The sequence below is a fragment of the Melanerpes formicivorus genome, unplaced genomic scaffold, assembly GCF_026170545.1.
Source record: "Melanerpes formicivorus ecotype bairdi unplaced genomic scaffold, bMelFor1.0.p_v2 SCAF_46, whole genome shotgun sequence".
Taxonomy (NCBI): Eukaryota; Metazoa; Chordata; class Aves; order Piciformes; family Picidae; genus Melanerpes; species Melanerpes formicivorus.
In genome coordinates this window covers 1670267-1697578 of record NW_027142398.1, presented here as the reverse complement: position 1 = coordinate 1697578, position 27312 = coordinate 1670267, and the positions used below count along the sequence as shown (strand labels likewise).

Genomic DNA, 27312 nt, shown 5'->3' with positions numbered 1-27312 from the left:
TCACTGTGTGCCCTGTGGGAAGCAGTGGCACAGCCTCAGCCACATTGCTTGGCTCGTGCTGACTGCTGGTGGCAACCCAGTGAGCAGCTGGAGTCTCACCAGCCACTGGTGGCATTGCTTGGACTTTATTGCCTAGGCTTGGTGCCCAGGATGGGTCTCCACTTCACAGTGTTGGCACTCTGGACGTCCAGCACCTTCCTGGTGTGGTCGGTGTCGCGGTGGAAGCGGTACCCACAGGTTGCCTTCTGTGCAGTGTAGAAGGGTTGGTAGGAGTTGGACAATCTTGGGCTGTAGAAGAGAAACCTGAAGGAGTTGGGCTGCCAGCCCCCCAGGTGGGTGACCAAAGGAACAAAGCAAGCAGACAAAGGCTGGTCCCCGTGGTGATGTCCTGGAGGCTGCTGGCTCCTTGGGGCAGGAGGTGTCTGAGGCTTTTGCAGCTCTTTGGTCTCCTTCATTCCCTCTGGCTTCTTGTGGTCTTTGTCAGGGGCTTCTGCTGTTCTGGTCACCTGGGGAGCAAAAGAGCCAGACCCATGCATTGCAATTGCCCCCATGCTTGGCATCCTCACCAGTGCTTGTGGCCCCAGTGCAAGGCTTGGGTACTGGTGACCAACAAGTTAAACAGCCCAGGAGAGCTTGGGGAGTGCCACCCTGCTCACAGCCACCACAAGGGCAGTGGGGACCCAGGATAAATGCTGACAAGTCAGGTGTGGGCATTTCTTCAGCTAGAAAGCTAAGGTGGTGTTAATTAAAGTGACTCCAGGGAAGCAGTGGATTCCCCTACACTGGACAGTTCTAAGACCCAGCTTGCCAGGGTGCTGGGCCAGCTCATCTCAATTCCACCATCACCTAGAAAGGTTGGCCCAGATGAGCCTTGGGGTCCCTTCCATCCTGGCATTCTGTGATTCTGAGATGTGCTGGAAAGGTGGCAGGGAGTCAGGGACAGTAAAACAGCATGCAGAGGGAAGGCACAGGGAGGTGTGCAGGGCTTGGCTCTCTCTTGACCTGCTTTTCAGCTGGTTATTTGTCACAGGGCAGACAACATGAAGTGCTGCCCAGCTTCTGGTGTTCCTGCTCTCAGTCTGACCTGACTCACCCTTTCATCTCTTTGGGGGATGCTGCATTTTCCTTCTGTGTTTGGCACAGGGAAGCCCTGGTCCCAGATCAGGACCCTGGTTCTGATCACTATGAACACCAGCAGTACAAGCTCCTCATGAAGTCTTCCCCAAACACAGCCATGACAAAGCAGCCATGGAAGTGATTCAACCCAGCCTGACCCACAAAATTCAATGGGGTGCATCAGTGATGACAGACACTCTGCTTTCCACATGGCCTGGGGCATCAGCTCCACAGGCTCCAGGTCCCTCTGCAGGTCCCCAGCAGCACCCTGTGCCTCATTCTGCTGAGCTTATTGCTCTTGGTGAACCTTGGAGTGTTCTTGTTCCTCCCAGAAATGTGAAGGCAGTCAAAGGGTTGTTTCTGATCAGGCTGGAGCAGCTCTGCTATGAGGACAGGCTGAGGGAGCTGGAGTTGTTCAGCCTGGAGAGGAGAAGACTCCAGGGGGACCTTGCAGCTGCCTTGGTGCCATGCTCTAGCAGTCATGAGGGCTTGGGTGACAGGTTGGACTTGATGATCTTTGAGGTCTTTCCCAACCTTGTTGATTCTATGATTCCAGTAGCTGAAGGGATCCTACAGGAAGGCTGCAGAGGGACTTGTCATGAGACAGGACAAGGGGGAATGGTTTGAAGCTGAGGGTTAGACTGGGTCTTAGGAAGAAGTTCTTCAGCAGGAGGGTGGTGAGACTCTGGAACAGGCTGCCCAGAGAGGCTGTGGATGTCTCCTCCCTGTAAGTGTTCGAGGCCAGGTTGGATGAGACCTTGAGCAGCTGAGCCTAGCTGAGAGGAGTCCCTGCTCATGGAGGGCAGGTTGGAGCAGATGATCTCTGAGGATCCTCCCGAGCTAAGCCGATCTGTGATCAGCTGGGTCACGTTTCTGCAGGAGCTGCCATCACCCCCAGGCATGATGATGGGGACCAGGCACTGCACCAAGAGCCCTGTGCCTGCTGAACCCTCTGCAGAGGAGGAGGTGTGGAAGTACCCTAAACACTCAGGCAGGGCTGAGCTCTCACCCGTGGCTGCTCCAAGGCTGTGCCTGGCCGAGGAAGTATTTCTGCCGCTGTTATTTAACCATGACTCAGTTATCTTGTTTTCCTTGATGGCACCTCCGTGCTAATGAGAGCTGACTCTTCCCCTGCAATTAGCTGCTTTACTCCTGGGCGTCCTAAATAAAAGCTTTGCTGTCTGGCTTTATTTTTAACCTCTTAAGGAGGTTTCCTAGTTTCCGTGATGCCCTGGCTTACTTGCTGCTCTATTTCTGTCCCCTGTAGCTGGCTGCTAAACCCTATTAGGCTGGGGATACCCATAAATTGTTGAGAAATCTCCTTAGAGCCTCCGAGGGAACCGCCCAGGTCCCCACAGGTTCCCCACCTCTTTTTGTCATTCATTTTCCTGCCACAGCCGCCTCCCCAGATGCCCCAAAGGCTCCTGGCTGGTGCTCACGACAAGCAGTCACTGCTGCGAGGGAACAATCAGTCCCTTCCCCCCCCCGCCAAGGGGATAAAATAACGGGATTTTGACTCCCAAAGAGCAGAGTTTTGTGCCCCCTACAGCCATTTCCGTGTGGTTTGAGCAGAGGTTTGTTCTGAAGTGCTTCCATTCACGCAGAGGTGATTGCAGCTCCTTGGCTTTGGCGCTGTGGAAGATAAGAGGCAAGTATGCACACGACTGGGCTGCTGCAACAGCACCCACCCAGCAGGGAGGCATTTGTCTTATTAAAGCAGTTCTGAGCTCTTGGGGTGTGGAAGGCAGCCTGTAGCTACTCTGAGAACCCAGCTGCTAAGTCATGTAGATGCTCTCAAGACTGTGCAAGCCCTGGGTGCTGATGGCCACTGCCGGTGACAGGCAGGGCACCCTGGCAAGGAGTGCTGAGCTTTGCTCTTGGGATGGGGTTCATCTGCCTTGGGGGTTCCTGCTCATCCTCTGGGGCATCCAAAGCTTAGCAGAAACACCTTCTGTGCCCAGTGAGTGCACCTGCTTACGTGAGCACTGCCTTTGAGGGGAAGCACCGGCTCTATTTATGGCACTGCCGGAGCTCTGTGCCTGCACTGAGCCCCACCTAATCCTCTTGCATCCAGGCGGGCAAACAGAAACCCCTAATCCCTCCCAAACTCTGCTGTCTCTCAGAGAAGATCCCCACAGGTGAGGTCACAGAGAGAAGATTGACTTCAGCAATCAAGAAAGCACCAAGGGTTCAGCCATCCACCCCGGGGGGACAGGGCTGCCAGAGCCATGGCCAGCTGCCAGAGCTGCCTGTCCTGCCCCTGCACCGCTGCTGTCCCCATCCTCAGTCCTCCCACTCCTGCTGCTCCTCACCTGTCCCCACAGAGCCACCCCAGGACTCTCAGGGGGTGCTTTGCTCTGAGCTCTCAGGGGGTGGTGCAGCCAGGTGGATTTACTGAGCAGGGAAGGGAAGACATCAAACTGACGCCACCAGGGCCCTTCTGTCCTGGCCACCCTCAGCAAGAGGACACTGAAAGCAGGATCCCTGAGCTCTCACCTGCGAGGTCATCTTCCCTGTGGGGGCCCTGGTATGGGAGACTGCCTGGGGTGGAGGCTGTAGGTGGGTTGTCAGGGTGGGCAGTGCCAGCTGTCAGGGCCTTTGAGGCCATTGTGACACCGGGGTGACAGCAGGGTGACACCTGGGTGGTGGCTGTCATAGAGGTGCCCAGGCTTAGCAGGGCTGCTTGGGGAGAGGGTGTGGAGGAGATTAAGAGGGTGCTGTTTCTTCTGGCCTGATGGGACAGTGGAAGAGGTTGGACTTTTTTCAGGTTGGACTTGATGATCTTTGAGGTCTCTTCCAGCCTTGGTGATACTGTGAAGAGTTGTGGGAACCAGCCCTGCTGCCCAGCCAGCCAGAGCATGGCAGAGCTGCTCTGATGACCCTGCCACCCCCACAGAGAGGTGACCTTGGCAGCAGGGACCTGCTCTCCCCTGGAGACATGAGCTGCTGCTCTTCCCATGGGTGCCCTTCGCTGTTCTGCAGCCCCACACGAGGGTTTCTCCTCCTGGGCTCCAGCTGAGGACCTGCACTGCCCAAGCTCTTCACGCACCTGCAAGGTGGCAGGGAAGGAAAGATCTGCATCTGCAGGGTGCAGCAGCTCCTGCTGATGAAAGGCAGATTGTTCTGGGGTGTTTACCCACCTTAGGATCAAAGGCAGCCTCACACTGTGGTGTTACATCAGAGCAGTGCTCACATGGCTATTTCTGTGCCATGAAATCTGCTGGCCACCTGCCAAGTGCATTCCCATGCCCAGCCCACCTTAGCTGTGTGGCCTCTGTCGCTCAGGTGAGTGCCACTCATCCCCCCTTGAAAATACAGCTGTGCCCCCAACCAGGGCATCTCCTCCGTGTCCTTTGAGTCTGCAGAGGTCAGCCTGGCCAGCAGCACACCTACCACACTCCTCTTGCCAGTCCTGAGCTTTCTGGAGGGAGTTCTGTGCCTTGCTGGGAGGTGGAAGGCAGAGAACAAATATTTTCCCTCTGGACCAAGCAGCTGGGAGTGTGCAGAGGAGCTCTTGCAGGCGTGTTCAGCAGCTTCTGTCTACTGGGATAATGAATTCACCTCAGAACACACAACCCTTCATGTTGTGAGGAGTGTTTTCCTATGCTCACCACCCAGGGTGAGGCCAGCCCTTGGCTGGTGGGGTGGCATGGGTACAGCTCACCACCCCAGCAGCTGGCAGGTGCTGCCCTGCCACCCCCCCCACGCCCCACCCTGGGGGGTGAGGAACACCTCTGAAGAGCTGGATCACACCTTCCTGCTCCTGCAGAGCAGAGCTGTGGCCCTTTTGAAGTGTCTTTGGTGGAAGGACACTCTGTGGGGCACCTTGGTGCAGGAGCCCAGGTTTTCTCATGCCACAGGGCTTTTATTGGCTGCTCTCCTTAAAGCAGTTCCTCTTCTCCTTCCCCTTTTCCCCTGGCTTTGTCTGTAACCTGTTGGATTGGTTCGGTCAGACTGTGAATACCAGCGAGCACCTCCTGCTTATCTTGCAGACATTGTGTCCTTTGTCTTTCCAGCAGTGAGTGGGTCCATTCCACTCCACTTCTGCTGCCAGTGAATGCTCTCTAAATGCTGGAGCTCAGCCAGCTGAGCTCCCATGAAGAGCTGGCTCCACCACACTTTTCCCAGTACCCATCCTGTCACCACTCTTATCTGCAGCAGGATCATTCCTTTTCCTGTGATCTTAGAATCATAGAATCAATAAGGTTGGAAAAGACCTCCAGGATCATCAAGTCCAACCTGTCACCCAACACCTCATGACTACTAAACCAGGGCACCAAGTGCCACATCCAATCCCCTGACTCCACCACCTCCCTCTTGACGGAGCCGTGGCTGTGGGGCCCTGTGGGGTGCTCCCTGTGCAGTGAGCTGGGAGAGTGCAGGACTCCCAAAGGTGCAGATGTCTGCAGGAGCTGCAGGATGCTTCCTGTTCCCCATCTCACCCAAGCAGCAGTTAGGATAACTGTTGGGAAGGGCAGGAGTCCCACTAATTGCAGGCCTTGTGCACTGCATGGAGCCATCCCTCCGGCATCGCCTGCTGCTCCGGGACTGCGTCTTGGGAGCGGCAGGAGCTGGGCACAGGCTGCCCGTGGAGCATCCCTGCTCAGGCCAGGAAAAGGACCAGTGGGATGGAGCTGCACAGCTGCAGGTCAGGCTGAACCCCCTGGAAAAGATCCTAAATAATTACAACCCCTGTGCTACAGCCATTCCCATGCCACGTCTCAACTCTCCTCTTATGGAATCATAGAATCAACCAGGTTGGAAAAGACCTCAGAGATCATCAAGAGATCAGAGATCATCAACCTATGACCTGATCCCTAACACCTCCTGACAACTAAACCACAACTCCAAGTGCCACATCCAAGCCTTCTTTCCCCATTCCCAGAATCACAGAGTCACAGACAGGTTGAGGTTGGAAGAGACCTTTAAAGGTCACCTAGTCCAAGCCCCCTGCAGTCAGGAAGGACATCTCCAACCTGATCAGGTTGCTCAGAGACACATCAAGCCTGAGCTGGGATGGGGCCTCCACCACCTCACTGGGCAGCCTCAGTGTTCCAAAACCCTCAGAGTAAAGAACCTCTTCCTAATACCCAACCTAAACCTACCCCTGGTAATTCCCTTCCTTGAAGTGCTGCCTGACCACATGTGCCATGATTTGCCTTCTGAAATGTCCCAGCAGTGGCCATTTTTCACTGCCCACAGGTGACTTCATGCATTGCCCTCACCTGTACTTTGTGGCAAGGAAAAGGTGGTGAAAAGCAGAATCACAAAGGGATTCAATAAGGGATATCCATCACTGGAAAAAGAAAGAAACCTGTATCATTTTGACTCTGCTAATGTGGAGGGCACAGAAATGGATATAAGACAGGATGATCTTACCCTGAGGCTGTGCTTCAGAGTTAATGTTTTGACAGCTATTTGGGGTTTAAAGTTCTCCAGGCATCCCAGCATTTATTAATAACCCAGGGTTACTCATTAACTCCTCGTTTTTTTCACTTGCACCACACAGAAGATCGTTGGCAATGTCAGACCCTTGCTTTTTCCACCTGAAGCAAGGCATTATTTGGGGTCAAGTCTCCCTGACTTTAAGTTTTTACACTAAAAATATGCCAAACCCTGACAGCACCTCGGTCCCCTTGGCTGGGGAATGATGTTCCCGGTGGTGGAGCATAGTAAGGTCTGCAGAGGGGCTCAAGTCCATGGGGAAGGGGGAGTTTAACACTTAGTAAGATGCCTCCTAACAGCTCAGGGCTATTTTACTTCCTGGCACACACACAGGGCAGAGGGAGAGGATCACACTTCAGCCTCCCCTGGTTCCGGCTGACGGCTCCTTGTGTGCCAAGGAGACCTACAGATCTCAGAGAGGGGATTTGGGTCCTACACAAGAGGGGATGCAGAAAGTTTTGGGCCAGAGGAGCCCATCATTTGGGTCAGGAGTGCAGCAGCCGGCGAAGGAACAGAGAAACGCGGGAGACAGAGACCGAAGCTCTCCCACCTGGACGCGCAGTGCCTGACCGACGCGAGGGGCTGCGCTGGGTTGGGTTTATAAGAGGAATCTGATTGCATTTACACTGCGGACCCCGCCGACGCTCAGGGGGGTGTGGGAGGGTCTCTCATACCAGCTCCTGCCAGGGTCCCGAGGACCCCCCCGCAGCAGCTCCCAGGGCCGGGTTTGCTCCGCTCTAAGGACACCCCGGGGCCAGCCCTGCCTTTCAAGTCCCGCGGGGCTCCATCCTCCGGGCAGGAGCTGCTGGGCGGCCCCGGGACAGCGTGAGGCACCTGGGAGGAAGGAGGGGCCGAAGGTGGGGCCCGTCCCGGTCCGCCCCCGTCCCGCAGCCGCCGTGGCCCCGGTCGCGGCCCCGGTCCCGGTCCCGCCGCGGCGGGGCTGCCCGGCTCCGGCACCGGCACCATGAAGAAGCATCACTCGGTGCAGGGCACCTTCAGCCGCCTCTTCGGCAAGCGCCAGCCCAGCCCCACCGCCGCTTCGCTCTTCGCCACCAACCCGCCCTGGATCTTCTCGCAGGAGGTGACCTCGGACAGCGCGGGTGGCACAGGTCAGTGTCCCCCGTGCCCGTCCCCTGCTCCTGACCCGGGAGTCGCTGCGGAGCGGTCGCGGGGGCCAGGGAACGGGCCGGTGTCGGGGAGAGGTCGACGGGGGCTTGATCCACCGAGTTGGGAAATTCGGGAGGCGCTGAGTTGGGCTGGGTCGGGAAAGTGCGAGTTTGGACCTGCGGAGCTGCCGAGGAGGGTCTAAGGCTGTTGAAATCCAGCTCCTCGTTCCGTGCCCGGCTCTGGGAGCACAAACCCACCTGGGCCGGGCTGGGAAAGAGCTGTGGATCTCATGTCCTGCTTCCAGCAGCTCTTTCCCACGCCATGCCCCGTCTGCCCCTTCCCAGGTTGCAGCTGGTGACTCGTAAACCCGGCTGCGTGCGAGTGAGGGTGCATATTCCTCAGGTTTTATTTGTATTTCCCTGTGCGTTTAATTGCAACCCTGTGCCCTGCAGGCTCCTTCCTGGAGGAGGAAGCCAGAGCAACAGTGATGGAGCCGGGCAGATGAAAGATAGCAGCTTGTGAATGAAATCTGGGGGGCGAAAGGTGCCCGATAGAAGCTTCCCAGCTTAAAGAAAACCATGAAAGTGGGGCTCCTGAGAGCTGCTGTGAGGTGGTTCTGCCTCACAGCGTTTCTCAGGGACACTGCTTCCATCGGCTGTTCCACCTCAAGGCCAAGCTGCTGAGGCTAAGATAAAACGAAAAGGAAAACTGCTGATTTCTAACTGTCGTAAACCTGCGGAGGATTCCAGCTTCCCTCTGATGTGGTTTGGGTTTCCAAACCCAAAAGTGGCTGTGTCTGCTTATTATTATTATTACCAGCCTGATCTCAGTGGCTGCAATCACAGTACAAAGGTTCCTTCCTTTCAGGTGTGGGGAGCTGCTGCCCAGATCAGTTTGCAAGGTGAAAGCAAGAGTGCCTGAAATCTGAGCAGGGATAAAAGCTGTTGAGTCGCTCCTCAGCATCCTCCTGGCATTTCTGGCATTAATTTGGTTTATGTAGGGCAGTGTGACGCACACAAGGTGAGTGACCATGCCTGGGGAGAGCCTGGGCTGAGGTGTGGGCTCGTTGTGAGGAGGCTCTGAGCTGAGGAGCCACAGACTCACAGGACGTTAGAAGGTGGAAGGGACCTCCGGAGATCACGGAGACCAACCCCCCTGCCAAGGCAGGCTCACCTGGAGAAGAAAGAGACTCTCAGGATGGCAGGGGTTGGAATCCAAGGGCTGGATTCTATTGCACTGTTATTTCTCCAGTGCCATGATCCTGCCCAGAGAAGCCCCATCCTTGGCACTGGCTGCTGAATATTTGTGGCATAGCTTCATGCCATCGCCGCTGCCGGAAGGGGTCCGCTGCTCCTGCCACTCCCCACCTTAGTTTTTCATACAAAGTAAACACCAGTTAAGCAATGTGGACTGGGTGTAGGTTTGCATGTCACTGACTCAGAAATTCCTGAATATATAGTGGCTGATGCCACCTCCTCCTCCTCCTCACTGTGGATACCCCAGAGTCAAACCTGCTACGCCTCCCCCGGGTGATGCAACCCCCAAGCAGCTCCATCCCCTGTGTTGCAGGCTGCTTGGTTTAGTTCCCCACGACTGAAAGGACCCAAAGCTCTCCAGGACAGGCTGCATGACAAAAAAGTGGCCCAAGAGTAGTTGTGGCTGGCCACATCTGACAGCCTCCCAAGGTGTTTCCTGATCCCTCCTTCCAGGAAACAAAGCTGGCAGAGCCCTGGTGACAGACTCTCAGCAGGCAAGTCCTGTTTATCTAGCAAAGAAAACACAACTACAAGCACTTCATTTTACTTTTAATTAAATGCATTCAGGTTAGTGATGCTTAGTAATCTAGGATCAAAGTCCTTGTGATCTCTAATCCAGTTTCTCACTGAGTTTTAGCTGGTGGCTGGCTTAATAGAAAACTCTGATCGCTGCATGCCTCTGAACTACTCAGTCCCTGCCCCACAAACCTGTCTGGATCCAAACTCTCACATTGCTTTGCCCTCAATCCTTGCTGCTAACTCGCTGAAGGGGAGGTCACCCAGGGGGTTATGCAGAAAGGGAGTCAGAGAATTGTTTTGGTTGGAAAAGGCTTCAAAGATCATTGAGTCCAACCAACCACCCCACACCACCGTGGCCATTAAACAAAGTGCCATGTCCCTATGTTTCTGGAACCCCTCCAGGGATGGGGACTCCACCACCTGACACCACCACTCCCACTCCTGACCACTCTTGCAGGGAAAGAAACTTTTCCTTATCTCCAACCTAAACCTGCCCTGGCACAATTTCAGGCCACTTCCTCTCATTCTACCCCCTGATACTGGGGAGAAGAGTCCAACCCCCCACCTCACTCCAGCCTCCCTTCACAGGGGTTGTAGAGAACAACAAGGTCTCCTCTCAGCCTCCTCTTCTCCAGGCTAAACAATTCCACCCCAGTAGCTTCTCCTTTGTGCTTGGACTCCTCAAAAGCAGGGCAGAGTTAAGCTGTTGGTGGGACCACAGCAAGTGAAGGTCAGGCTGATGGGTGTTTGGAAAGCTGCAGCAGGTGGTTTTTTGTGTGTGCAGAGAATCCCTTGCAGTGGAAGAAGTTTGGGATAAGGGAGAGGAAGCTGTGCCTGACCACAGGGCAGTGATAGCGTGGTGGAGGCTCCTGGGTGTGTCCCAGGGTGACTTGTGGTGGAGTGGGTGGGTGGAAGGAAAAGCTGACGTGCCTGCTGAACCCAGTGGCATGTTTCAAGGCTGTGTGGAATTCATCTGCTTCCAAGCCCATACCTTCAGCAGAGGCAGTGGCAGCTCATGCCCAGCCCTCGGCGTGGTCGTGTTCTTCATTCCAGGTGCTCATGCAAGCGGGTATTTTTGTCTGCAGGAACACACACAAGCATCTGCCCTCCCCTTTTCCCACTAAACTCTGGGTTACAGCTCTGCTTTCTCAGGTTGGGGTTTCCTTGGGAGCTTCTTGCCTGATCTCTGCCCACCCAAGGAGGATAGTGACAACCACGGCTACACACCGTGGTGGTCCATGACGGGTTGGGGACCCTGGTTATTGGGTCTGGAAGTGTATGTGGAGGGCACAGGCTGCAGACTGGGCCAGCAAGGGGCTGTATGGGAGCAGGGACATCGTCAGGGGCCATGGCACAGCCTCAGTCAGGGACTGTGGGGCACAGCCAGCTCCCTGGGGAGCAGACCTGCTTTGGGGAGAGCTGCCTTCAGACTTCAGAGGCTTGGAAATGCAGCCCAGCCCCTCTGCCTGTGTGCAGAGCTCACCCAGCCTCCACCTTCTGCCCTGCTTGGCTCATAACTGCTGTACAAGACAGAAAAGTCAGCATGGAGGTGGGTTTGGGGACTGTGCTTCCAGGCTTTTTAGTGGGGGCAAAACCCCTCAACCCTGAACTTCTTGGTGTTTGTGTTTTGGGGCAGAAGGTGAAGGTTGGATGACCTCAGGCTGGACACCACCTTGATTGTTTCTTTCTTCTTGCTGAAACCCCTGCTGAAGTCTTTTAGGTGGAACTAAATGATCTTTAAGGTCCCTTCCAACTCAAACCATCCCAGGAAGCCCTCCTGCAGAGGTTTCATGGTCATTTTGCTCACTTTCCCCTTCCCCAGACCCTGGAGTTTCCTTTAATGTTGGTCTCCCTGGCTATGAATGAGTTGTGTATCTCCTTCCAGCCAAGGTGGGGTTGAAATGCCTCAGTAGTTCTGCTTGTTAATTCATGCTGTTAATCAGGCACAAAGAAGGTAATTAAGTGAGTTTTATTAGCTTTATTCACTGTCAGAAATAAACTGGCCCAAAAGGTGTGGTTCAAGTAACAGCACAGGGCTGGGAACCAGGAGTACCTGATGGCTTCTGCTTGTACCACCAGAGCTCCATGGCTGCTTCTGCTGCAGCATCTCCATCCGTAGTGGTATTCATGGGAAGACCTTCAGAGTGTGCTCCTGTGAGGCAGGCTGGAGGCTGAAAGTGTTGCCCCCCAGTGCCAGCTGCAGCAGGGCTCAGAAGCAAACACTTCCAGCAGCTTGCAAAAGGATGCTGGAGGTGTCTGTTCTCCTCGTGGAGAGCAGCTGTGACACTTATCTCCTGCTGCCCTCAACAGCTGGCAGCAGAACTTGGAAGGGCAACATCTCCCTGGAAGCCCCTGTGTGTCCTGTTTCCATCACTGGAACCATCCAAGGGGGGACAGTGAGGTGCCCCTCTGCTCAGCTCTGAGCAGACAACGGTCAGGGACACCTCTGCTGTCCCCTTCTGCTGCATGAGTGGCAGGGACCTGTTGGGATGGGGCTGAGTGAAGAACCTGTGGTTAACTCTGCTTTGATGCAACCACAGGGCAGGCAGCAGGTGAGGAAGGGCAGGAGCTCTCTCTCCAGCTGGTGTGCTTGGTGCTCAGAGTGCTGCTGCTGCTCCCCCTCAGTCCCAGCCCATGGTGGACAGGTCAAGATCAGATCCTGCTTGTGCTTCTGGGCTGGTTTGTGTCACCTGCCCTGGAGCCACCTCCTGCTCTCCTGGGGGTCAGAACCTCCTGGCACTATAAGGAGAGGATCCAGTTGCTCCTGAAGCATCCTCCTTCCCTAAACACAATCTGGGTGGGAAGTGGATTGAGTGTTTGTGCTGACTTTTGACCCTCCTGTGATGAATTCTAGTGAGGTGATGTTAGAAATAAGCTTTATCAGAGCAGACTTTGACAGCTGTGCTCATCACACTCCAGAGCCTGGAGCTCCAAGAAGGCTCTCTGCTCCGTGCAGCTGTGTGCCAGGGCTGCCAGTGCCTGCTCGAGGGTCCTGCTCACCCTGAAGCTTTTTCCCCATCTTCAACTCAGCCCCAAACCAGCCTGGATGCTCCTCAAAACCCAGTGGGGTTTGCCCATCGCTGGGAGCTGACACAGCAAACCCTCCACAGCACTTTATACAATTAGGTGGCGTCCAAGGCTGCTTTTCCTGCTGCTAACAGTCTTCTCTCCCCCCCAGGCGAGGTGATTGAGGTGTATTACGGTGACAATCGCTTCGGGACGGTCACTGACTCGGGCACAGCCACGCTCAAGCCTCGGCCCAGGGTCCGGCCGCTGCTGACGTTCCTGCCCCTTGTGAGTATCCAGCTCACTGCTGTGAGGACAGGCTGAGGGGGGTGGGGTTGCTCAGCATGGAGTAAAGAAGGCTCTGGGGGAACCTTAGAGCTGCCCTCCAATAGCTGAAGGCTGCAGAAGGACTTTTCATGAGGGTGTGTAGAGAAAGGCCAAGGGGGAATGGTTTGAAGCTGAGGGAGAGCAGGGTTGGAGTGGAGCTGAGGAAGGAGTTCTGCATTAGGAGGGTGGTGAGACCCTGGAACAGGCTGCCCAGGGAGGTTGTGGATACCTCCTCTCTGGGGGTGTTCAAGGCCAGGCTGGATGAGGCTTTGAGCAGCTGAGTCTAGCTGAGAGGTGTCCCTGCCCATGGAGGGGAGGTTGGAGCAGATGGTCTCTGAGCTCCCATCCAAGCTGAGCCAATCTGAGATTTGTTAGGTGTGTAACTGGTGCCCAGCTGGGCTGGGCTGGGCTGCTCTCATCCTCTACCTGAGGGAAGAAAATAAATGAAAAGCAAAACCACTCTGTAATAGGGCTGGATGCAAGGGATTAGAGAGGTGATCTGAGTTCAAGGCTTCTGCTGGACAGAGGTGAGAAGCTCGGGGAGGAGACGGCAGCACCATCAGAGCTTCTGTTTTCCATTGAAAAGAAACTGCTGAGCCTGGGAGATGTCAGATCTGCCTCACACTGCCTTTCATCTCCCCGCTGCTGGCAGCATCTCCTGCAGCAGGCAGGGAAATACGGTGGGGAGAGCAACAGCAGAGCTCTGCGGCCATCACCTGCAGCAGAAAACGGGCTGCTCTGTCTGCTGCCACTGGGGCTCTGCAGCTGTCATGTGCAGGACAAGTGGGGAGAGAGTTTATGTAGCCATCCCAGAGCATAATTAGGAAGTTATGGGGTGACAAAAGGGTTGTGCCCTCTGTGATGCCTTCCAAGAGATCATGGCAGGTGAGAAACCTCACCTGGGCTCTGAGTAACCATAGGAATGGTGTCTGAGAACCTCCTCCAGCAGCAGAGGAGTGAGAGTGTGACCACAGCTGGCACCCAGCATCTTAGAATCACAGACTGGTAGGGGTTGGGAGGGACCTCCACAGATCATCCAGTCCAACCCCCCCTGCCAAAGCAGCATCACCCAGGGCAGGTCACACAGGAACACATCCAGGTGGGGTTTGAAAGTCTCCAGGGAAGGAGACTCCACAGCCTCTCTGGGCAGCCTGCTTCAGGTCTCCAGAACCCTCACAGGAAAGAAATCTCTCCTCACATGGAGGTGGAACTTCCTGGGCTCCAGCTTGCATCCACTGTTGCTTGTCCTGCCACTGGGCACCACTGGAAAGAGGCTGGCACCTTCCCCGCTGGAAAGAGGCTGCCACCTTCCCCTCGAGAGCCACCCCTCAGAGATTCCCAGAATGTCTACAAATCAGCAGGGTTCAGAGTGAAACTGGCAGGTTTTGCTCCTTTTCCCCAGCTTTCAAATGCTTTGCTTGTAGGGCTGTGTGTGGCAGAGGAGCAAACAGCTCACATGTCCCCAGAGTAAATGCTAAGGGCTCTCAGCCTAGCCATGGAGCTTTCCTGCAGGCTTTCCCCCGCCCCCCCTCAGTTGCCCTTGTGAGGGTCCTTTTCCCTGCCCCTCTCTTCCAGCAGGAAGAGGTTTTGCTGCAGAAAGGAGCAGGAATAAGCAGGACTTTTGAGGCTCAGTCTGTGCTGGGTATTTGCATTATTGTGATGAGGTTTGATGATGATTTGATTTGGCACAGAGGCTTCTGCTGCCACATGCATACCTGCACTGGGCACTCCCACCTTAACCCTTTCTTTCCAGCCACCCACTCCCAGTGCTGGGGTGGGGGGAGGCTGGGAGGCATCTGCCTGGCAGCTGTGAGTCAGGAGGGTGCACACACCCTGCCCAGCAGCCTGGCCTGATGGGCTTCATGTGCCTGGCAGCTTTCCTGGCACACAGCAGCCTCCTTCCCCCTGAACTGCCTGGCCCTTGGCTGTCTGAGCTCAGTCACAGCAGAGCCTGCAGGAGAGGGGACTCACTGCCCAGCTCTGGGTGCCACCACATCCCCCTGCCCACCCAGCCTCCCCAGGCACTGCAGGTGCAGGCAGAGCTTTGGCATCCTGGGGGAATAAAATTCCTCTAGTTAACCACCAGACTTCCCTGACTCTGCTTCAGAACAAGGAGTCTGGGGGTAGCTCTCTGGAGTTGGAGAAATCCTCCTTCTCTCCTCGCCCCTGGGATGCAAAGCTGCTGTGTTTTGGTGTGGCTTTTGTGACAGGCAGCCTCCAAACTGGTTCATTTATTGGGTGGGAAGCATGGGCTCCTGAGAGCCCCAGGAATAACAGAACCACAGCAGGATTGCCTGGGAAAGGACCTTCAAAACCCATCCAGTCCAACCCCCCTGCAGTCAGCAGGGACATCCCCAACGAGAGCAGGTTGCTCAGAGCCCCAAGCAACCTGACCTGGAATGGCTCCAGGGATGGAGCATCTCCCACCTCTCTGGGCAGCCTGGGCCAGGGTTTCACCACCCTCACTGTCAACCATTTCTCCCTTTTCTCCAGTCTGAATCTGCCTCTTTTGGTTTCAAACCACCACCCCTTGACCTGTCCCAACAGGCCCTGCTCCAAAGCGTGCCCCCAGCTGTCTGCTCAGCCCTGTAAGCACTGAAAGGCCACCAGATCCACAGGGGCTGGTGGGACAGGCAGGCTCCCTGCACTGGGGACAGGGGAGCTCTAACCCCATCCCAGCTGGAAAGTGATTCCTGGTGGCTCCAGTGAAAGCTCCCCTGGCAGGATCCTGGGCACATAAACCCACTGCAGGGACCACAAACTGGAAATGCAGGTTCCTGGTGCAGCAGCCAGCTCTGAATCAGCTGGAGGGCTGCTGGGCTGGTCACACCCCTGGCAAACACAGCAGAGGGAAATAATCTTTCCAGTCATCTCTGGGGACTGGCAGAGGATGGTGGATGCTTTCCATTTGAGAAGCCAGCTCCAGGACGTTGGGGGGAGGGAGAGGGGGGGTCTGAGAGACAAGCTGAGCATTGGCAGCTGCAGCAGAGCTTTACCTCTGTCTGTGTGTGTGTGTGAAATGGGCTGGGGCAGTTTGGAGGAGCTGTTGAAGTGACATGTCCAGAGTGAGTGCTCAGTTTCCTCCTGCTTTGCATAGATCTCTTCTGGCTGCCATTCCCTTCCTCCTCCTCCTCTCCAAAGGGGTGTGATGCACAGGCTGGGTTTAGTGCAGTGTTCAGGTGCTTCTGTTTCCCTGGACATGAGCAGCTAGCCCCAGTGTGCTCTGGAGACAGGCAGCAGTGAATTCCCAGAGCACATGGGAGGGTGGATTTCCACACACCCCACACCCCTTTATGGTCTTTGGTATCTCATTGCTCTGGACAATCTAATTATTGGCTCTCAAAGTGCCTGTCAGTCTCAGAATCACAGAATCACCAAGGTTGGGAGAGACCTCAAAGATCACCAAGTCCAACCTGGCACCACAGACCTCATGACTAAACCATGGCACCAAGTGCCACATCCAATCCCCTCTTGAGCACCTCCAGGGATGGGGACTCCACCACCTCCCTGGGCAGCACATTCCAGTGGCTAACAACTCTCTCTGGGAAGAACTTGCTCCTCACTTCCAGCCTAAACCTCCCCTGGCACAGCTTGAGACTGTGTCCTCTGTCTTCCCTCTGGCTTTCAGGACCTGCCCTGTGCTGTAGCTTTGGGAGCAGTGAAGAGGTCTGAGGGGAGGCTGTGAGGTGTTTCACCACTAGCAGCTCTGCCCCAGTGCCCTGGCAGACCCTGGCTTCTCCAGCAGCACAGAGCTGGCTGATCAGTTGTGCAACCCCAGCAATGTCAATTGCCCAGCCCTGCCCTCCTGGCTCACCAGTACCTGGCTCATTCCCTTGTGGTTATAGAGGATCTTTGGTCACCTGCAGGGTGATGGCCTTTGCAAACAAAGCATCTCTATTTTCTCCTTCTTTTGTCAAAGCAGCAAGGGGGGGATTCCAGGGCTCTTCTGAACGAGCCCAGGCTGCTGCTGGCAGTCAGCTCTGCCCCAGCAGGTCTGTGTCCCGGAGCTCCCTGTGCCCAGGGCAGGGTAAGGTGAGCTGTGTGATGGTGATGAGCTCTCAGCCTGACCTTTGACCAAGGAGACTTTGGAATCCTTCAGCAAACTCTTATAAAAATGGTGCTAGTGGCAGTGAAAGGCAAAGGCCTGGCTGTTGTGGAGGCTTCTGCATGCAGAGCAGCCCTGGGGCTGATGGCAGGAGAACATCCCCTTAACAGCTAAAGCAAACAGCAGCCTGGGTGAGGAGCAGGGCAACAGGATGGGCCCTGGAGCAAGGGAATCTGGTGGCATGTCCCTCAGCACTGCCCATGGGCTCATGGAGTGTTAATTCCTTGCTGTGAGTCTCTCCCAGTGCTGGTCTCTGAAAGCCTACTGCCCCAGCCGGGTCTGCTGACAGCCTGGTGCAGCATCAGCTTGTGGCAGGACAGGGGTGGGGCAGGGTAGGTTCTGTGGGCAACCCCAGTCCTGCACAGAGCAATCAGCAGTGAGTCACTGGAGGGGAGGAGAAGAGCTTTCTGCTGCTGGCAGGAGCCCTTGGTCAGCACTGCAGGTGAGTCAAGGTGCCAGGAATATCTCCTGGTGGGTGGCTGCAATTATCCCAAGTGCCCTCCTGGCTGTTAGCAGCCTCACTAAACGGGCAGGCTGCTAAATTGCATGGTCCTGCAGCAGCTACAGGCACTGCTGAGCGCTGCTCGGAGCAGTTCAGAGCCAGACACAGACCACACAGGCAGGAGTTTCCCCTGGAGTGTTCAGATGTGCTGGTGCCAGCCTCCCCAGGAGCTGGCAGCCTGGCTGTGGCTGCAGCGTGGTGTGTACGTGACTGCGGCGTGAGCGGGCAGGGCCTGCTGCAGAGCAGAGCACACAAACCCATGGCAGATGCTCCACGTGCTTGCTGAGAAAGTGCTGCTGCTGCTGGTGGCCTGGGGAGCTCTGAGCCTGGATGTGGAACAGCCCTGGTGCTCCTTTCCAGCCCCACTGCCCCCACCTAGCAACAGAGAATTGTCTCCGTGGTTGTGCAGCTTTGATCGCTCATCCCCTTGAACCCTGTCGAGAGCACAGGGACCTCCAAGCCTCGGAACCAGCCCTGGATCCCATCAGGCTCCTGTTTCTGTGGACAAATCACAGCTCTGCAGGCTAGATCCTGCCTGTCAGCACTTAGCTCTGATGGGGGGCATGAAACTAACAGCTGCCTTTTCTCCCCCCCTGCAGAATGCCCAGGAGTCCCACGGGGTGGCCGTGCCAACGCCGTCGGTGCCACAAGACTTTGAGCAGAAAGCAGCTCTCGGTAAGCAGGGAACCTTCTCTGAGTCCTGCACGGTGCTGAGTGCTCAGCAGTCCCATGCCCGGGGGGAGGAAGCGTTGGTGCAGCGAGCTCTGGAGCAGACTGTCTGATCATCAGGTTCTCAGGCTCAGCTAGAGGCTGCTCTTGACTATTCTAAGCCATTGCAAATGAATCGGTTTCTGAAGGGTGAGGCAGTGAGCTGGTACAGCTCAGCGAGCTTTAGGCAGCTGCTGAGCAAAACAAGCTGGCTTCCTGGGGGGGTGGCTGCCAGAGGTGATGCTGCCCATCCCAGTGCTGATGGAGAAGGGGCTTACACCACCACGCTCTTGCTCCTGCTCTTCCCTGCAGGCTCTGGCTCCCAGATCAATGGCAACTACCGAATGTACAGCTCGGTGGGGGACCTGCGCCCGCAGGCTCTGGAGGGGGATGACCTGGATGAAGACATCCCTCCACCACCATCAGTGCCCCCCCCACCCCCTCCAACGGCCCCAGCACCTGTGCCACCACCTCCAGCTTCGCCAGTCCCTCCTCCACCTGAAGTGCTGCCTCCACCGCCGCCACCGCCGCCTGAGATGGTGCCACCGCCTCCTGCTATGGCACCTCCACCACCTCCAGGCTCTGCCTTGTCCTCCCCCAGCACACCAGCTCCTCCAGACTTCATCCCACCAGCCCCACCAGGTGCTCTGTCATCCAGCCGGGCCCCAGCACCCTTCACCAATGGCATCTCCAAGTGGAAGTCTGAGACGGTGCTGAACACGAGGCAGGCGGACGGTGAGAGGCCACTCTGCCCTGCCAAGGCTGGGGTGCCAGCTTCCCCCAGCCCAAAGGAGACCCTGCAGCCCAAGAACTGTCCTGAGCCCCACCTCACCTTCCCCAGGTCCTTCAAGGTGCCTCCTCCAGCCCCAGCCCGCTCCTCCTCCATCCCCACGCAGGAGAACCAGCAGGCAGGGCAGGAGCCCTTCCCCAGGCAGCCTCACGCCCGGCCTCCCCTCCCACCATGCTTCACCATCAGACCTGCAGCCAAGGCTTACGCAGGAGGAGAAGCTGAGCAAAGGAAGTCCCCACTGAAGCAGCCACTCACCAAGCCAGCTGTGCCCACACCCCCTCCACTGAGCCCCAAGCCAGGCCCTGGCCTCAGCCAAGGGACGAATCCTGCTGGTCGCTGGTCCCTGCTGGCAGGCTCCCAGATGGAGAAGGTTGCCCAGCCAAAACCAGCTGAGAGAGACTCTCCTCCAAAATCTGAACCTCTCTCTGCCAATGACCTGGACCTCCCCCCACCAGACTACCCTACCTGTGAGGAGGATGACGACTGGAAGGACCCCAGCAACCTGAGCAAGCTGCAGCATGAGCTCTCAGCCCTGCTCCGCTCTCCACGCAGGGAGGAGAGGCTGCTGGAGAAGCCAGCTGCCCCCCGGCCCCTGGGTGGCAGTGCCAACCATGCCAGCAGCCATGAGCCCAATCTCAGCAGGCCCCAAGTTGCTGGACCTACTGGGAAGGATGTGAGGTTACCTGCAGGAGGAAAGAGTGAGAAGAAAGATGTTCCCAGTAGCCTCCCCAGTGCCAAGGAGGTTTCCCCCAGCACTGCTCTCCCTGCTCCAGAGAGCAACCCAACCACACAGCCCCGCAGTGTGCTGGAGATCAGGAATGAGCTGGAGGCTGTGCTGGCCCAGAAGAAAGAAGGGAAACCTGCCCTGGGGCTCAGCAGCCAGAAGCAGGGCACTGAGGATGGCAGCAGTACCCCACACATGAGGAAGAGCCCTCCTGACCTGGGGAAGAGCTCTGCTGATGTAGGGAAGAGCCCTCCTGACCTGGGGAAGAGCTCTGCTGATGTAGGGAAGAGCCCTCCTGACCTGGGGAAGAGCTCTGCTGATGTGGGGAAGAGCCCTCCTGACCTGGGAAAGAGCTCTGCTGATGTGGGGAAGAGCCCTCCTGACCTGGGGAAGAGCTCTGCTGATGTAGGGAAGAGCCCTCCTGACCTGGGGAAGAGCCCTCTTGACCTGGGGAAGAGCCCTCTTGACCTGGGGAAGAGCCCTCTTGACCTGGGGAAGAGCTCTGCTGATGTAGGGAAGAGCCCTCCTGACCTGGGGAAGAGCCCTCCTGACCTGGGGAAGAGCTCTGCTGGTGTAGGGAAGAGCCCTCCTGACCTGGGGAAGAGCTCCCCTGACCCAGGTGACTCAGTGCTGCTGAAACCAGCCCCAAGCCTGAAACCAGCCCCAAGCCCAAAACCAGCCCCAAGCCTTCTCCGAGCACCAGCAGCTGGAGCAAAGGATGAGGTGGAGCACAAGGACCAGCCCATTGTTGCCACTAAGAAAGCAACAGAGAACTTGAATGGGTCCCTCGACAGCAGCGTGAGCCCCCCAGACCCACCAGAGGAGCCTCCTGCTCCCACCTCCCCCTCGACCCCCAGTTCTCCGGCCCCAAGCCCAGCCCCACAGCCTCCCACCACCATCTTCCAGTACAAAGTGCACCGAGCTGGGGCCAGCTCAGCCGAAGCGCCCTGTGCCGAGCTGCCCTGCCCCACCAGCTCGGCCGGGAGCCCAGCGGGCACGGAGCAGGAGGAGGTCCTGATCCACCCGGTGACGGGCGAGCGGGTGGAGCGCGGCTCCCCCATGGCACTGCTCCTGGCAGCCCGGCAGCGTGCCCAGAGGGGCCGGCAAGGGGGCGAGGGGGGAGCCACGCCGCGGGCCAAGCCAGCCCTGAAATTTGGCAGTGCCTCATCAGACACCACCTCCACCACCTTCTACCGCCACGAGTCCAAGCCCTACTCCTTCACCGTGGTGCCTCGGCCGGCCGCGGCGGGGTCAGGGTGCAGCAAGCCTCCATCCTTCTCCAGCTCCTCGGAGCAGGGCCGGGACGCGCGGGCAGTGCCCGAGGCGCAGCCGCCAACCTCCCCTGCGAACCAGCAGCGAGCTGCTGCCTCCAGCCTGCTGCGGGGACTCCTGGAGCCCGGGCAGCCGACCCAGCCCCTGCACAAGGAGGAGGAGAACGGGGAGCCGCTGCTGGACTACGGCATTATCCCCCCGCCCCCCGAATTCAGCAACGAGGCGGACGAGGCTGAGGGCTCCCTCCTAAGCCGGGAGGAGAGCCGCAAGTGCCCCAGCTTCCCCGACTGCAGCCGGGGCTCGGAGGCTCCGCGGTATTTCAGGTGGCCTGGCTACGGCCGCAGCTACGGGGTCGGCAGGGAGCCGCCGGCCCCGCCGCCCTCGGAGACCCGGAGGAACGGCGACTTCACACTCCCGTACCCGGAGCACGGCGGCTCCGCCGGGTACCTCAGCAGCGGCCCCAACCCTCGCCCGCTGATCAAGAAGCGTTTGTACGTCTCTGAGCCCGACAGCTCCTACCCCCGGGCGGCCGCAGCCCCCCGCGGCACCGGCACCCTCTCCTCCTACGCTCCCGGCGGGTACAGCTCCCCGGCTGGGGACGGGCTCCGCCGCCTCGGCTCTGCCCACAGGAATGGCCCAGCGAGTGCCCAGGGCAGGCGGATGTCCATGGATGCTGCTGGCAAAGCCGTGCCGTACAGCAGTGCCGGGGCCGATGCCAAGTACAAGGGGCAGAACGGGGACTTCTCGCCCACCAGCGTGGTGGCAGCCAGCAGGTGAGTGTCCTGAGCCCTGCGCTGTTCTCTGTGTCCTTCAAAGTCCCGGGGTTGGCCCCAGATGAGAGAAGGTGTTCCCCTTGGTTCTTAGGGTACTGTCAGACACCTGGTTGTCCCCTCTCTTGGCCAAGATCTCCTCCTGCCACCTGGGACTGGAGCCATGGCTGTGGCAACGCCTCTGCCTGGTCCCAGCCATAACCCTGGCACTCGTGCTCTCTCTCCCTGTCTCTGAGTGGGGACACAAAGTGACGAAAGTCACCTTGCCCCCCTGGGGAGAAAACCAAACCAAAACAAATGGATCAAACCTAAGGGTTTCATGGCATAGACCCAAGGGTTTCCTTAGCTTTTGGTGACTTTCCCTCTGTGTTCCCTCCAGACCTGCCCACAGCAGCTCACCGTACACTGGACCAACCAACACCTTCACAGTCAGACCTGGAGCGCGCCAGCCCATCTCCTATGTCTACCAGAGCGGCCACCGATAGGCTTGTCCCCAGGCCTGCTCCACCACCTTCACCTGGCTGGCAAGGGCTGAGAAGGCACCTGGGATGATTGCCTCCTTCTCTGTGGACATCAGGGATGGTTCCAACCCAGCCAGCAAATGCACTGCTTGAAACTACTGCTGGAGAAGGCGGGGAGTGAACCTGGGACGTGGACTCTTCTCAAAAGACTGTTCTGGAGAGTAGTTACTGCAGAGGACAGGCTGCTGCCCTGTCACACGAGCAAGTGGTGCTTAGCCTTCCATTTCCCTCCCTGAATTATAGTCACAGCTGCAGCCTGAGAGGGGCTTCTAAGCCAACGAGCATCCTGAGCTCTCTTTGAAGAGCATCCCACACTGGAGAGGTTGTTTTCAGCTTGGGTTTTCAATTGATTTGAATCCAACTTGCTTGGGAGTAAGGAGAAACCAGCTGGGAGCTGCAGTAATGGAGGTGAGGCAGAGCATAGCTCAGTGCAGGGGAACTGAAATGAGAATGTGAGGCCAGTGGGATAGAAACAAGGCTCAGGATGTCGAGCTCCTAACCTCTTCTGCCCCTACCTCCTCCCACAGCCTTGAGCAAACCATTAGTGCCACTGCCTTAAGGACAGCTCCTGGCTTTCCAAGCTGAACTGGGGCAGCTCTGCCTCGAAGGTCAGAGCCCCTTTCTGTGGGGGCAGCAGCTTGGGGAGCAGGGAGCCTCTCTTTCCTGTGCCTTTTGGTCACTGTAGATGTTTCTGTTGGTAATTACTCCTCATGGCAGACAGCTGAGGCCTGGATGGATGGCTGTGAAGCACTTTGGAGCCTTAAGAGACGGAGCAATCTTTGTTGTTTAGCAGCTGGTGGGTGTCAGCAGCTCACCAGGGTGCTGTGTCTGTGGTGCTTTCCTCAAGGGGTCCTGTGCCACTTCATACCCATCTAAACCCTGCCTCTTGAAGCTAAGTCATGGAGTCCTTATGAGCTGTTACACTGAGGCTTGGCTCTGCTTTGCCTAATCTGGGGGACTAGGGAGTTGATTTTCAATGTGGCTGCAGAGCATTTGATCTTCCTGGTGTGTGGAATGTCTGTGGTGCCAGCCAAGGGAGCTGGCTCCCGCTGCTCCCCTAACTGTCTGGGTGCTGCACAAGCCTGTCCCTGCTTCCTGCAGTGCCCCTGAAGGGGCTGCTGCTGGCTGTGTGGTGGGGTGGGAGATAGGAGTAGCCTTGCAGGGGGGGCATTTAATACTCTGGAGCCAAGCAGCACAGTCTCACACTGTCTGGCCAAAGGTTTGAAGAGCAAACCTCCTGAAATTACAGCTCTGCTCTCTTCCTCCCAGGTTGCCTTGCTGCAAATTGCTGTAAGATAAGTGTAAAAAAACCAAACCTGTAGAGAATGTTTTCTGCTGACTGACAAACTAAAAAGCACTTTGAGACATGAGTCTACTTTGATGGCAAAGCACTTTCTGTTCTCAGTCCTTTACCAGGACTGTTGGTTCCACTCCAGTTATCTCTCTCTGCATGGGAGCAGATTTTGCTCTCCCTAACCCAACTCAAAAGCTTGGTGATGATTTATTCCCCCTCCTCCCCCCCTCCACAATGGAATTTTCAAGGGAGCTGCCTGGATGTTGATGTCTTGTTGTTGATGTTCTGTGTTCTTTCTGACCCTCACCTCACTGAACAGCTGTTTCAGCAGCAGCTTCGAAGTACCTTTGAACGTGACTTTGCTGGGAGTGAGATGACAACACAAATGCCATCACCCTGTCTTAAGAGCTGAGTCCATGGGCATTGTTATGCCAAGTTGGCAGTGAGTTGGAAGACTTCCAGATGTGCTCACCCCAGCCAATACTGCGGCAACACAAATGAGATCCTCTGGGTGTTGGCTTCCAAAGCATTTGTGGAGCAAAGTGACTATGGAGTAACTGTCTGGGTCCGCTTGCAGTGTGTCAGTGCCATGGTGAGCAGAAGTTGCTCTGTGCAGGGAGCATGTTGAGGATTCTCCCTTCTCTCTGGAGGTAAAGCTGTGATCCCCTTTGAGGGATTTTAGGGTCATGTTTTTGTCTTGGATGAAGTCTCACCAATTTACCTTGAAACAGAAGCCTCTCTGATACGATTCCAACCTAATTGTTGGGTTGGGCTCTTGATTTATTTCCAAAGAGTAACTGCAAATTACCTCTCAAAAGCAATTCCAAATGTAAAGGCTCCTTGGGAGACTTCAGGCTTTCAAGGCTGATTTTTGCCCTGAAATGGGGGGGTGGGTTGGTGTGATTTCCTTCCCTCCCCCTCTCTCAAGGCTTCTCCCAAAGTTGGGGGTATCCAAACAAGGTTTGCTTGGTTTATTTTGGAGCAAACCAGGAAACTCCCAAGGCTGACACCTGCTTTGAATCCCATCTCTTCTGTTTCACCCAGACATGGAACTCCTGTGTAGCTGTAGTGTGGTGTTACAGTGTGGATACCTCTTGTTCCTAGCAGACATCTATTTGTTTATTTTAAGTATCAGAAGCATGATCATGTCAGTCAGGTTTATGAAACAGCCACTGCCCACTCTGGGAGTGCAGAGCAGGCTCAGCTCTAACTAAACCAGGCAAGACTCTGCCTACAGTTGTAGAACTGGTTGGCATAGACAGCTCAGGCAGTGGAGCTACTTTATTCTTTCAAACACTTTGGACTCTCTCTCTCTCTCTGCTTCTTTTGAATGCATTAAGCAAAACCCTGGGATTTCAGTAACAACTAGACAGCTATACTGGGCCCACTGGGAACTGTGTGACAAAGAAACCACTGTCAGAGCTGCTGGCAGGCAGAGCACTTGTGGAGAAAGCTAAATCCATAATGAAGAGCCAGGAGTGTGGCTGCAGGGACAGGCAAGAGCTCCCTGTGCCTTGGCCAGGGAAGCTCCTAGATAAACTCTGCTCCAATTCCTGTTTCTGCTCCTCCACAGCTCTGAATTTGGGAACAGGAAAGACACAAACTAAGAGGCAGAATGGAGCAAACCAACCTGCCTTGCAGCCCAGTCTCAGCACTGGAAGCAACCTCAAAGCCTGACAATGGAATTCTTTTCACCCTCTATGCTGCAGTTTGGTCATTCAAGTCTTGATACAACCTAAAATTATTCCCTGCAGCTGCCTCTTCCTCAAAGTGCCTGCTAATGTAGGATGTAACAAGCCAGAGCTTTACTTGTAAAGTGTTGAACAAAGTCTGTTATTTATGAGTGCCACTGAACACCAACCTTCTTGCATTAAATATGCCTGAACTTCCTGTCTTCTCTGTGGCCTGATTTATTGCAGTCTTGCTGAAGTGGGCTCTCTGCTCCAAGAACGACATCCTGTGGCCAGCAGGGAAAGAGAGGGGATCCTGCCCCTTTGCTCTGCTGAGACCCCACCTTGAATGCTGCCTCCAGTTCTGGTGTGCCCAGCATAAGGACACAGAGCTGCTGGAGTGAGCCCAGAGGAGGCCACAAAGATGATCCAAGGGCTGGAGAACCTCTGCTATGAGGAGAGGCTGAGGGAGCTGGGGGTGTTCAGCCTGGAAAAGACTGCAGGGGGACCTATGAGAGTCCTGGGCTTGGTCTTTGGACAGGGAGGTATCAGAATTATTGACCCAGTCCCTGTGGGACTTTCCAACCCCAGGCACCTCTGCATGGGGAGGGCTTCCTGGCCTCCTGACACTCATGTTGTCACTCAGTGTGCTGGCAACCTGCTGAATGGTGGTGGGGACCTTTCTGTAAGAGCTGTTGTCTGTTCATTCTCTGCACCTGGGTCAGGCTCACTAGGAAATGTGCTTCTCACAAGAAGCTTTCAGCTCTTGGGGTGAGTCCAGAGGAGAGCCACAGGGATGATCCAAGGGCTGGAGCAGCTCTGCTATGAGGACAGGCTGAGGGAGCTGGGCTTGTGCAGCCTGGAGAAGACAATGAGAGTAGCTTAGAGCTGCCTACCAGTACCTGAAGGTATCCTACAGGAAGCCTGCAGAGGGACTTATTATAAGGGTGTGTAGAGACAGGCCAAGGGGGAATGGTTTGAAGCTGAGAGCAGGGTTAGACTGGATCTTAGGAGAAAGTTCTTCAGTAGGAGGATGCTGAGACTCTTGAACAGGTTGCCCAGGGAGGTTGTGGATGCCTCCTCCCTGGGGTTGTTCAAGGCCAGCTTGGATGAGGCAGCTGAGTCTAGTTGAGAGGTGTCCCTGCCCATGGCAGGGGAGTTGATGATCTCTGAGATCCAACCTAAGCCATTCTATGACCTATGCAGGTAGGATTGTAAAGACAGGAAGACATGGCTCAAACTGGCCTCAGCAACAGCCTCAGCTTGCTTTAGGCTTTGGTCTGTTTTCTGCCCACCACTTGTTGCTATCCACTCTGTGGCAACTGAAGTGATTTTTGGAAGCTGGCAGAAGGAGGGAAGGGGCTGCTGGCCCTCCCTGCCCTGTCACTCCTGGAACACCCCCTGCCTCCAGCTGGCTGGGCAGGCTGGTAGAGGAGCTGGTGCAGTCCAACCTGTGCTGCTTCTATAAATAGCTGTTGGGTTTGAGCTTTTCATGGGGAACGAAACTCCCATGTGCTGCTTTGCAAGTCCAGACTAGAAGCCTGCACTGCAAACTGGGAATGCAGAGTGAGCAATGCAACATAAAAGGCAGCCTGGCCTGCACAGTGGCTTCTTCTCTCCACTCCTCCAAATTATACCTGTTTGCATTCTCATCTCTTTCATCCAGCCTCAGAACCAGGCTCTTGGTGAGGGGAAATGTGTGGAGGGTGTGTGTGTCTTGAAGCTTTCACTCCAGCCATCATGTAGTTATAGAAGTGTCCCCCAGAGGTGAAGAGCACAGAGCAGAGAGGGTGTGAGAGTGCCACACAGCCCAGAGAAGCCACCCACATCCCTCTGCAGCCAGCTTGCAAAGCCAGCAGCCCTCGATGTGGGGCTGGCAGCACTTGTGCCACGCTGCCTGCGTGCTGGGGCAGTAAGTAGCAGTGGTGTCACTATTTAATGACACTGGTGTCACGGTGCAGGGTTGGTGTGTGGCCAGGTGCTAGCCAGGGCTCAGCAGGGCTAACACAAGCGACTCCTACACAAACTGCAGCTCTCTGTGCTTCTCTTAGGATGGTGAAGAGACCAAGTGCAAGCAGCTAATGCAAAAGGAGACACCTCAAAGCGAGGAGCAAGGCTTGGGGGCCGGTGCCGTGCTGCTGCTGGCAGCTGCTGCCCTCCCGTGGCAGGACATTCACTCG

The 27312-nt window shown here is 56.2% G+C and overlaps 2 protein-coding genes across 2 annotated transcripts; one reads left to right on the top strand and one right to left on the bottom strand.

Moving 5' to 3' along the window:
• Positions 1-125: 125 nt before the first annotated feature.
• On the bottom strand, positions 126-3624 carry CIMIP3 (ciliary microtubule inner protein 3). Its single transcript, XM_068159411.1, has 2 exons — positions 3613-3624; positions 126-506 (listed from the first exon to the last, which is right to left on the bottom strand). The coding sequence occupies exons 1-2, from the start codon at positions 3622-3624 to the stop codon at positions 126-128; spliced, it is 393 nt and encodes a 130-aa protein (XP_068015512.1).
• A 3815-nt stretch (positions 3625-7439) lies between these two features.
• CUNH6orf132 (chromosome unknown C6orf132 homolog) lies at positions 7440-25350 on the top strand. Its single transcript, XM_068159579.1, has 5 exons — positions 7440-7670; positions 12622-12737; positions 17983-18058; positions 18404-21650; positions 22027-25350. The coding sequence occupies exons 1-5, from the start codon at positions 7526-7528 to the stop codon at positions 22130-22132; spliced, it is 3690 nt and encodes a 1229-aa protein (XP_068015680.1). The 5' UTR covers positions 7440-7525; the 3' UTR covers positions 22133-25350.
• The last annotated feature ends 1962 nt before the right edge of the window (positions 25351-27312 follow it).